This window comes from Pelodiscus sinensis, chromosome 11 (genome assembly GCF_052426305.1).
Source record: "Pelodiscus sinensis isolate ZL-2025 chromosome 11, ASM5242630v1, whole genome shotgun sequence".
NCBI lineage: Eukaryota > Metazoa > Chordata > Testudines > Trionychidae > Pelodiscus > Pelodiscus sinensis.
Window position 1 is genome coordinate 12,402,009 of NC_143062.1, and position 12,042 is coordinate 12,414,050.

The window sequence follows — 12,042 nt, forward strand, 5'->3', positions numbered from 1 at the left end:
GGGTGTCAGTTACCCACTTCACCTTGAAACAAGATTAGTTAACTTCTATTTAAAGAACACATTTACACATGACAGTTTTGATTCAATATTTTTCAAAATGAAACTCCTTTCTTGCATGGATTTGAATGAATAAAAATCGGTTACCTTTGGCATGTACTTGCCCTAGAAAGCTCTCTAGTGTCCAGAACTGGTCTCCAACCAGTTCTGAAACAGTAGCCAACTAGCCACATTCAACCTGCCAAATAGCCACATGTGGCTAGTGCATTGGACATCACAGGTCTAGAATGAATGCAAAAAATAACAAGCCAGAAACTCCTTCACATTGGTGCTGACAATGACTACACCTTTGGTCCTGATCTACTCACTTTAGCTTTCTATGTCAATTTCCCCCATCAAAGTAGTTCATAATTATATACATCATGCAGAAGCTGGGAGGTTTAGTTAATTTTACAGAGTGTTTTTGGTGGCCAGCTTTGTTTTCTTCATTTCTCTCAATAGACAAGGAAGTCTGTCTTGTTCCTAGTCTGTTTCTCTTGGTTTTCATGGCTGGTATCTCAGGTACAAGTTGCAGCACTGCAATTCATGATTTACACTTGCCAAAAGAAAGTTAAATTAAAAATCCTTTTGAAACAAACTTCTGTGAGGCTAGTGGGTCAAATAATTATCTGAATTCCCGACGCGTAGCAAGAGAGGCAAACATGGTAGGAGACCGGACTGGCTTACAGGGGAAATCCTTGGTGAACTTAAGCACAAAAAGGAAGCTTACAAAGAGTGGAAACTTGGACAAATGACCAGGGAGGAGTTTAAAGGTATAGCTCGAGAATGGCAGGGGGTTATCAGGAAGGCGAAAGCGCAAATGGAATTGTGACTGGCTAAGGATGTGAAGGATAACAAGAAAGGTTTCTACAGGATGTTAACAAGAAGGTGATCAGAGAGGGTGTGCGGTCCCTACTGGATGAAGTAGGTAACCTAGTGACAGATGATGTGGGGAAAGCTGAAGTACTCAATGCTTTCTTTGCCTCTGTATTCACGGACAAGGTCGGCTCCTGGACTTCTGCGCTAAGTGACGCAAGATGGGATGAAGATGGACAGCCTGCGGTGGGTAAAGAACAGGTTAGGAACTATTTAGAAAAGCTAAACATACACAAATCCATGGGCCCGGACTTAGTGCATCCGAGGATACTGAGGGAGCTGGCAAATGTCATTGTGGAGCCCTTGGCTATTATCTTTGAAAAGTCGTGGAGATCGGGAGAAATCCCGGATGACTGGAAAAAGGCAAATGTAGCGCCCATCTTCAAAAAAGGGAAGAAGGATGATCCAGGGAACTATAGGCTGGTCAGTCTTACCTTGGTTCCTGGAAAAATCATGGAAGGGATCCTTAAGGAATCCATATTGAGGCACTTGGATGAGAGGAAAGTGATTAGGAATAGTCAGCATGGATTCACAAAGGGCAAGTCGTGCCTGACCAATCTGATTAGCTTCTATGATGAAGTAACTGGCTCGGTGGACATGGGGAAGTCAGTGGATGTTATATACCTTGACTTTAGCAAGGCTTTTGATACGGTCTCCCACAATATTCTTGCCAGCAAGTTAAGGGATTGTGGATTGGATAAATGGATGGTAACATGGATAGAAAGATGGCTAGAAGGCTGGACCCAGCGGGTAGTGATCAATGGCTCGATGTCAGGATGGCGGTCAGTTTCTAGCGGAGTGCCCCAAGGTTCGGTTCTAGGACCGGTTTTGTTCAATATCTTTATTAATGATCTGGACGAGGGGATGGATTGCACCCTCAGCAAGTTTGCGGATGACACTAAGCTGGGGGGAGAGGTAGATAGGGTCCAGAATGACTTGGACAAATTGGAGGATTGGGCCACAAGAAATCTGATGAGGTTCAACAAGGACAAGTGTAGAGTCCTGCACTTGGGACGGAAGAATCCCAAGCATAGTTACAAGCTGGGGACCAACCGGTTAAGTAATAGTTCTGCAGAAAAGGACCTGGGGGTTACAGTGGATGAGAAGCTAGATATGAGTCAACAGTGTGCCCTTGTAGCCAAGAAGGCTAATGGCATATTAGGTTGCATTAAGAGGAGCATTGTCAGCAGATCCAGAGATGTCATCATTCCCCTTTATTCGGCTTTGGTGAGGCCGCATCTGGAGTATTGTGTCCAGTTCTGGGCCCCCCACTACAAAAAGGATGTGGACGCATTGGAGAGGGTCCAGCGGAGGGCAACCAAAATGATTAGGGGACTGGAGCATATGACTTATGAGGAGAGGCTGAGGGACTTAGGTCTGTTTAGTCTGCAGAAACGAAGAGTGAGGGGGGATTTGATAGCAGCCTTCAACTTCCTGAAGGGAGGTTCCAAAGAGGATGGAGAGAGGCTGTTCTCAGTAGTGACACATGGCAGAACAAGGAGCAATGGTCTCAAGTTGTGGTGGGAGAGGTCCAGGTTGGATATTAGGAAAAACTGTTTCACTAGGAGGGTGGTGAAGCACTGGAATGGGTTACCTAGGGAAGTAGTGGAGTCTCCATCCCTAGAGGTGTTTAAGTCTCAGCTTGACAAAGCCCAGACCGGGTTGATTTAGTTGGAACTGGTCCTGTCTAGAGCAGGGGACTGGACTTGATGACCTTCTGAGGTCTCTTCCAGTTCTATGATTCTATGATTCCGTGAATGATCTAAAATCTTAAATAAGGTTCCTATATAATACCTGAGACTCTCACAAGCATGAATCCATCATTAACAACCCCTCGCAATAAAGAACTCATTTTGCAAATTGTCATATAGTCAAAAATCTAAGGGTGAATCTCAAATGCAAACTAGTCCGGTTAAAGTAAACTCAGCCTTCGTGCAAAGTAACAGCTGCTAAATTCCACAAGGGGGCAAAAATCTCTGTTTTACAAGACTAGATCCATTTTGGGCTCAGCTTTACACCCACTGCTCAATCTGGTAGCAACTCTGTGAATTTAGGGTGTGTCTGCACAGCTCCCTTACCTAGAAATAAGCTATGTGATTTGTGCTATTTTGAAATATGGAAATAAAGGGCTATTCCAAAACATCCCTTAACCCTTGTGCAATGAAGTTTACAGGGATGTCAGAATAGTAAGGCAATTCTATTTTGATATAACAAGCTTGCTCTAAGACGTGGAATAACTCCAGTATCGCGAAATAGCGCTGCAGTGTAGACACAGCCTTAGTCTACAAATAGTGTGTGAAGGACTGACCGAGGTTAATTTGATTTCTATACCAATGTCCCTATGTGATACATCCACCCTAGAGCTGACGGATATGCCTACAAAGGGGGAAACTAAAAATGTTGCAGGCAAACTAAAAAGAAACATGCCCCAACAAGACCTCAGTAGGTGGAGCCATTGGCTCTCTGGCTGGGAAGAGCCAGTTCCTGCCCAGTCCTTGCCCTGGGGGCCTGGCACCAGCAGAGGGCTAGGCCAGCGTTTCTCCACCAGTGGTGCCAGTGGGCAGAGAAGCCTGGGGACTGCATGTGTGTGTTGTTATTTTACAGCCTTTTATTATTTTTGCACTTTTTACACCCAAAAATGTCGTTGCCCGCCCAGCGACCGTTCAGTTGTGTAAACCAATGTGTTGTAATGGTAGAAAACATGGGGGCTGAAAAGTGCAGGTACTGGGGGGGGGGGGGCTTATTTTTTAAACGGGCACTTTATAAAACAGCGGTTGAGCGCGCGCTAGGAGCCCGCTCCTTCCCGCCCTCCCGCAGCCCCTCGCGCGCCCCGGTCAGAGTCTGGGCACCGGGCCCACGTCAGCCCGCCCCGCCCCGCCAGGGCTCGCGGGGGCTGCGGGCGGGAGGCGCCGTCACAAGGGGCGGGGAAGGGGGCGCTGAGCTGCCGCGGTGACTCTCCCTCCTCCAGCCCCGCAGGGGGAGTCTGCGGCCGGGACTGCGGGCGGGCTCCGGGCCGCCTGGCTGGAGAACGGGCGCGAGCGAGCGAGCAGCGGCTGCCCCGCCAGGAGGATGGTTCCCTCCCGCGGCTGGAGCCTCCCGGCGCTCGGCGTCCTGCTGCTGCTGGCGGGCGGTAGGTGCCGGGGGTGAGGGCCGGGCCGGGCCGGGCCGCTCCCTCAGGCGCTTGGGGAGGGGGGAGAGCCTCAGGCACCACCTTGGGACCCCCCCTTTGAAACGGCACCACCGCAAGGGGAAGGGGCAGTACCGGTCTGTACTCGGCAGGGGGACTGCGCCGCCCGGTCCCGGGGAGGGGCCCTTTGCATCAGACCCCCAGGGCCCCGGAGAGCCGAGTCACTCCCAGCTAGGCGAGTCCCAAGCAAAACTCTTCTGCCTCATACTGGCTGCGAAGGGGGATTAGAGGACTTCTCAGAAATTGTCCGGAACATCTTTTCCTGATCTCATTCTTCAGAACACTGACCCTGGCATCTCTTCTCACCGAATGCGTGTCCTGACATGTTTGGGACAGGCTAGATATTAACATTAGATAGGATTCCCTCTGCCCCTCCAGCAAAACTGTACTATATTAGGGTGGGTGTGTTTAGCACATCAAGTTTTTTTGCACTAAAAAGGAGCTATTGGGTACAAGGCAATGGTTCTCACACTGCAGTCTATGAACCTCCTTATGGGCAGGCTGCAGCTCCAGGCTCATTCCCCTGCCGCCCCCCACAGCTGGGAGCCTGTGCTGGTGCTCCAGTGCCAACTTCCCACTGCAGTGGAGGGAAGCCATGAGCTTTGCAGGCCGCATCCAGCTTGCAAGGGGAGCGAACAGGTCTGCACATTACTGTTCCCTCTCGCTCTGGCTGGGGAATGGCATCGAGGAAACTTCTTTCCTGGAGACTTTCCCCACAGCATGAGATGGTGCCTGAGAGCAGCAGGGGTCGTGGAGCCAGGTAAGCGCCCCCGATCCTCCTCATGTCTGGACCCCACACCTCTATTGCCCTTATACTAGGGAAGTACAACGAAGATGGGGTTACTATAAGGTGGGTGAATAAGTGCCTGGAGAACCATTCTCAGAGATCAGTTATTAACAATTCACAATCCTGCTGGAAGGACATGACACAATTGGCGTTCTGCAGGGGTCTGTTTTGAGACCGGTTCTGTTCGATATCTTTATCAGTGATTTAGATGATGGCATAGAGCATAGGCGGGGAACCTTTTTTGGGCTGGGGACCACACACAAGTGAGAATAATTTAAAACAAAAAAACCCCCACCAAACCCACCAAATCCTTACTAATGTGGCCCCTGAGTGAGAAGCAGAAAGACACTCCTCACATTCCCCTCACACACCAGAACCTTGGGGGGGGGGGGGGCAGGTTAGTGCTCCAACCCTACAGGGAAGTGTTGGGGAAGCTGGAGCACCAGCACAGGTTCTCCATTGCTGGGGGAAGCCCTTAGTCTCAGAGGCCAGACCCAGGAAATCCTAGGGCTACATCCAGCACCTGGGCCTGAGGTTCCCCATCCCTGGCATAGAGAGTATGATTATTAAGTTTGCAGATGATACCAAGCTGGAGAGGTTGCAAATGCTTTGGAGGATAAGGTCAAAATTCAAAATGATCTGCACAAGCTAGAGAAATGATCTGAAGAAAATAGGAAAAAGTTTAATAAGGACAAATGCAAAGTGCTCCACTTAGGAAGGAAAAATCAATTTCATACATACACAATGGGAAGTGAGTGTCTAGGAAGGAGTACTGCTGAAAGGGATGTAGGGGTCATAGTGGACCACAAGTTATACATGAGTCAGTGTGACACTGTTGCAAAAAAAACAAACCTGATTCTGGGTTGCATTAATAGGAATGTTGTGAGCAAGACATGAGAAGTCATTCTTTCTGCTCAACTCTGTGCTGATTGAGGATGTGAAAGACTAGTCTTTTGACTAGTTGATATCACCCCTCCCCTTTTGCTGCCTCTATTTTATAAAATACAAGGGGCAGCTGTGGAGCCCGGGATCAGCTGGGAGCTCCTCAGCTGATCTCGGGCTCCCTGTGGCATTTCCCCAGAACCCAGGATCAGCTGGGGACTCTCCCACTGACCCCAGGCTCCATGGCTTTGAAATGCACAAGAGTCCCCAGTGGGGGCTTTTGTGCATTTCAAAGTAGGCACCCACGTGCAGCCTGGAGTCAGCAGGACTTCCTGCTGGCCCCGGGATGTATGTGGAGTTCCGCATTCCTCCTTTGGAATGTACAAGAGCTCCAACAGGGGCTCTTGTACATTCCAAAGGAGGAATGTGGAAGTGCCTATTGACTAGTCAATGGAAATTCCGTGGACTAGTCAGATAACTGCATTTTAATATCCTTAGTGCTGATTAGGTCTCAATTGGAGTATTGTGTCCACTTCTGGGCACCACATTTCAAGAAGGATGTGGGGCTAGACTGTCACTCCTTTCTGCTCCAGGACTCTACATCCCACCCAAACCCCTTCATCCCTATCTCACTCTCTGGCTGCTCCCTCCCACATGCTGGACCCACGCTTTTGGCCCAACCCCAGAGCCTAGTGGGGGCTCTCAATATCTATTAACCCCGAGGAACCCAGAAGAGTTAATTTGCCCTTTGGGAAGCTCTGAACCTTTGTCCTCCCTGTTCTCTACCAGGAGTGCCAGGGGAGTGAAAAATTTCCGTTGGGTGGCCACATCAGTGAGTGTTGGGTGTGGTTTTTGCATTTTGTGCCTCTCCCTTTTGTGTGGCCTCCTGATCCAAAAAAAAAAAGGTTTCCCCACTCCTGCCATAAATAAAGACCATGTTGAAACCTCTTGTTTGGGACATAAACTAATTTTAACTTAATATTTATTTAATTGATAATTGACAGAGAGCTAACGAGCTTTCTCGGTGTAAAAATGTTACACAGATTAAGATGGATTTATGTGAGGTTTCAGTCCTGTTTGGCATAGGGATGTAATAGTGTAGTTGATTAACCAATTAACCGATAAGCAAAAGCTTATAGGTTAATGCTCTAGACAATATGCATTTCTGCTCTCCCTCCTCAGTTAATTTTTTAGCAGGCTGGCTCACTCCTAGCTCGCTACCCCCACTGTGTGTCTGCATTTAAAGTGTATTAGGAGCCGGGCAGGCAGCTCAGTTCAGCTCAGTTCTGGCTCGTGGTGGGTCCAGGAGCTTAGGTCTCCCTCCTCCTGACAGGGGTTGCTGCCACACCGCACTGCTGTCTCTGTATCCGAAAATCATTGCTCTGTCTGTTAGCAGCTATTGTGATCAAAATAAAACCAAAAGGAATGTCTAAACTTTACTTTACATGCATGGGAGAAAAGGTAGCTCTCTCCAAGCAATCTTGATTGGAGACAGCATATTATAAATGGAAAGACTGAAGGCTGAGAACTCACCTTAGCTGTGTTGGAAATCATGAATTTAGACACAACTGAAATAGTATTTATTATATTCTGATATCACACTTGATGAGCTGACAGCTAAGTTCGATTAATCGAAACATGTTTGAATTTTCAATGTCTGACTATTGGTTATTTCCTTATTTTCAGCTTTCGGTGAATATTGTAGGGCATACACAGATTCTGATGGCCGTGTGTATTCTGAAAAATCCTGCCCACAGTTCTGCTGTGGAAACTGCATCAGTCGATATTGCTGCTTGGATAGGTCTCATAAACTTGGAGAAGATGAACAGTTTATGTGTAACATGCAAAACAGGTATGTGACAAATTCAAGTGTGTGAGCTAGTACATGATTTTTTTTCCCCCCAGCATACTGGAAGATAGTAGATAAATAAGGGTACATGGATTTGTGGTTAGAACAGAGGATTTGAAATAGTTTCCAGAGCTGTAACTAAGCATGTTAGTGCCCAAGGCATGTGAGCATGTTTGCACCCCTGTAGCTTTGTGCACTGGGAGGTTGCCACACTTGCTCCAGACTGGTTCTAGCCATGGGAGGTCCTTTAGGCTCTTTTCCCAGAATCGCGGACTTTTTCTGTAAGCCATGTAATTTGTTTCTTTAATCCCATCTGGTAGGTGGGTAAACTGAGGCATAAATGCTTGCCTACCTGACACAATTGTAGAATTCTTTGAATCTTTGGTTGCAAGGCTTATTCCTCCTCCTCGGAAAGCAGTGGAGAATTAGTCCTTTTGCAGTATAAAACAGTTGTATAAAATTTCTCAGACATGCAGAAACTATAGGAAACCCCCGCCTTGCAACGGCCCGAGTTGCGACCCCCCACATTTACAACCATCTTTGTAAGTGCAGAAGGGGCTGAAAACCCCCAACTTACAGATGGCGCCTATCGTAAATTCGGGTTTGAGTTATGACACCCAGGAACCGATCGCGTCGCTAGTTGGGGGCTGCCTGTAGATTCTTACATTTGTGACCACATGCATATTTGCAATGGTACCATAAAACAGACAGTTAAATAACACGTCGCTTTTCAGAGATAATTTTGTTATTCAAGGCCAGTGATTACTGGATGGGGGGACTGCATGCCCACCGGTAAGGGAGGCAAAAACGGCAATTACCTGGGGCCTAGATAGTCAAGGGTGTAGTGCTTCTGGCCATCACCCACAGGCCTCTTTGAATTGCTGCTGGAGCGCCATGTGGCTCTCTGAGGGCTGGAGGAGGGAGGGCCTGCCGTGGTTTGAGCATTGCAAATGACTGACAGCTCGAGGCCCCACCCCTTCCACGGGCACAGAGCCACCCCTCCTCTAGGGATGTTAGCGTGTAGCCGATTACATACCTGAATTTCATCTGGCTTTTTCCTGATAGTGAGCTCAAGATATTCTCTGTTACTCCTAGCAGTAGGAAAGCTATTTTTCATGTATATCTAGGAATCCCAGAGAAAATACACTGACTTTCAAAGAGTGGAAACAAGTCCCGCTAGGTGGGATAGGCCTTTCCCCTGTGAATTAAATGTCAGTAAGCAGGCATGGTGTAACTTATACTGCACTTTTGAGACTTGGATTTGTCCTATTACAGGACATATCAACCCATGAAGGAAGAAACTTTGAAGTTGCGTTCACACTTCGATGATGATTGGGCACCTGGTCCCAGGTAAATAATTTAAGGCTTAAGCCTCTTTTTATCAAAGATACTTTATGAATGTGTGCATACAACTTATGCAAAAAGAAAATACTAACAAATCACGCCACAGTGTTCTCAAGAATACTGTATATTTTAGTTTATATGAAAAAGTAAGGACTTGAAAATAAAAACTGCACAATGTTAGTTTAGGCTGTAATCTCAACAGTATGTAATTTTCTATCTTAGTGAATGGAAGTTTTTCTAAATCATTGTTAGTCTTATAGTATATTTAAACACTGGCCAATTTTTTTTGCCTGTGGTGGCTACATTTAAAAGCTTCTTTCGTTTCTGATCTATAGAATAGGGAACAGTAAGAAAAGCCTGTACCTCTCAAACTGGTAAAAACTCTAATTATACCTGCTTTGCAACTGGTAGGTTTTTGCTTTAGGTTTGTTTATTACAGGGCCCATAAGTATGTTTAGTTTGCTGAGCAAAATATGTCCAGCATTTCTGTTCAGCACGGGGTGCAATTGGGTGCTCAGACAGGGTGCCTACCACAGCCCCATGGCTCTCTTGGAAGTGGCCAGATGCTGTTGCCATGTCTTTGTATGCCCGTTATGGACGGGGGCAGCAGCGGGTCTCCGCATGCTGCTCCTGCCCACCCAGCACCATCCTTACAACTCCCATTGTCCTGAAACTGGCCAGTGGGTGCTGTGGGGTGATGCTTTGGTGGAGGAGGCAGAAGGTCTCAGCGTACTACTTGAGCCCACAAGGAGCATGCAGAGACATGGCGGTGTCACCAGCCATCCACTTCTGGGAATGGCACAGAGAAAGAGAAGGGGTACGTCTACACTGCATCCCTAGTTCGGACTAGGGATGCAAATGGAGACAACCGAAGTAGTTAATTAAGCGGGGATTTAAATATCCCGCGCTTCATTAACATGATCTCGCCGGCGCGCTAGTTCAAATCGCAGCTGATTCGAACCAGAGACGCGTTAGTTTGGACTAAAGCTCTTAATCCGAACTAACATTACTCCTCAAAAAATGAGGAGTAACGTTAGTTCAGACTAAGGGCTTTAGTCCAAACTAACGTGTCCCAGCGCGCACTTCCTGGTTTGAATCAGCTGTGATTCGAACTAGCACGCAGTGTAGACATACCCAAGAGAGTGTCTCACCGAAGGATCTTTCCCACGTCTGTGTGATGTGGTTTTGAAACAAACTGCACAATGGTTGGCTTCTTGAAGAACTTTTAGGTGTATACAGGTAAAGTTTTCTATATTGTAGGTTATCTTTTGATGCTACCGTAAGGATGTTAAAATATGAATAATCAGCTATTTGAGTATTCGATGGAATTTCCATCAACTAGTCGATGGGGGGCACTCACTACCCCTGCTGCACCTCTGCAGTTCAAATGTAGTAGGAGCCAGGCTGCTAGAGGCAGAAAAGGGTAAGGGCTGGGGGAGAAGTGACTAGTCGCTTACATCCCTATGCTACATATCTCTGTGGGCAGCCCATGGTGTACAGCCAGATCACTATAAATACACTTAACAGTAAAACTATACTGAGCATAATTTAATCTTCTTTGATTCAGAAGGTACTTCAGCGTCTTGCAGTGCCTCAGGATCATAATTATTAACATCAGTTATCATTGTAGACATAGAAGGTGTTGGAAATTGGGCTGAATCTATACTTACCCGATGAAGCTGCTTTTTTAAATAAATCCTGTTTCCAGCTTCCTTACTTGCCTTCTGCCTCTTTTGCATTAAAGTAGAGTGCAGAACATGCAATTGGTAACTTGCTGGGCAGTAGATCAGTCTCGGTTACTAAACTGAAGATTTGTATTGGGACATAACAGAAATACCAGATAATTGATCTGGTTAAAAACTTTTGCTGTAATGAAGCCTTGAAGGTGTGCACATACTTAAACTAGAAAAATCACATGATATAGTTGTAGAAAACAGCTAAAAGTCTGCAAGTCACAAGGACAGGATAAAATGTATCCTAGAATAATCAACGAGCTGATAGAGGAGGTATCTGAGCCATTAGCTATCATCTTTGAAAAATCATGGAAGACAGGAGAGATTCCAGAAGACAGGAAAAGGGCAAATATAGTGCCCATCTCTAAAAAGGGAAATGAGAACAATCCAGAAAACTATAGACCAGTCAGTTTAACTTCTGTGCCAGGAAAGATAATGGAACAAGTAATTAAGGAATTCATCTGCAAACACCTGGAAGATAATAAGGTGATAGGTAACAGCCAGCATGGATTTGTAAAGAATAAATGTCAAACCAGTCTGATAGCTTTCTTTGATAGGACAATGAGCCTTGTGGATAAGGGAGAAGCGGTGGACATGGGATACCTAGACTTTAGTAAGGCATTTGATACTGTCTCGCATGATCTTATCAATAAACTAGGGAAATGCAACTTAGATGGGGCTACTGTAAGGTGGATGCATAACTGGCTGGATAACTATTCTCAGAGATTAGTTATTAATGGTTCACAATCCTTCTGGAAGGGCATAACAAGTGGGGTTCCTGAGGGGTCTATTTTGGGACCGGTTCTGTTCAGTATCTTCAACGATTTAGATATTGGCATAGAGCAGTGTTTCCCAATTTTATTTGACCACGGAACACTTTTAAACTTGGAAAAATTTAAAGGAACCCCTACAGCCAGGGGAAAAGTTTGACGAGCAAATTACACCACAATTAATAGTAATAAGATGCTTAATATGGTCATTTTAATTCAGCATATTTTAAAACAAAAATCACATTAAATGTGTACAAAAAATAAAGCTAAAAATAATATGAATTATATTGACAGTTTTCAATGCAAAGAGGGGTTTTTCTTCTTTTCTTGGCAAATTCTTTTTATATTTGGTTTAATACTAGAAAGTTGGATTCGCATATCTGCTGCAGCATTCAGTCGACTTCTGTATTTCATTTTTGTTGCTGCATAGTTCGAGAACCCAGCTTGGCACAAGTATGTGCAGGTGAAGGGTAATGAATTGTACATCTTGATAAAGATGAATATTCTTGATTTTTGACATAAGTCACCCCAAAATGTAATCAGAGAAACTTCTTTAAATGTTTGTATTAATTAGCCAT

The 12,042-nt window shown here is 45.9% G+C and overlaps 1 protein-coding gene across 1 annotated transcript in view; it reads left to right on the forward strand.

Annotated features, from left to right (window-relative positions):
• Positions 1 to 3,811: 3,811 nt before the first annotated feature.
• The window catches only part of SHISA5 (shisa family member 5), a 61,292-nt gene continuing 53,061 nt past the window's right edge, over positions 3,812 to 12,042 (forward strand). The window contains exons 1-3 of the mRNA XM_075939348.2: positions 3,812 to 4,042; positions 7,455 to 7,620; positions 8,893 to 8,967. Coding sequence (XP_075795463.1) covers positions 3,982 to 4,042; positions 7,455 to 7,620; positions 8,893 to 8,967 — 302 coding nt within the window. The 5' untranslated portion in view covers positions 3,812 to 3,981. The remainder of the gene's footprint in view (positions 4,043 to 7,454; positions 7,621 to 8,892; positions 8,968 to 12,042) is intronic.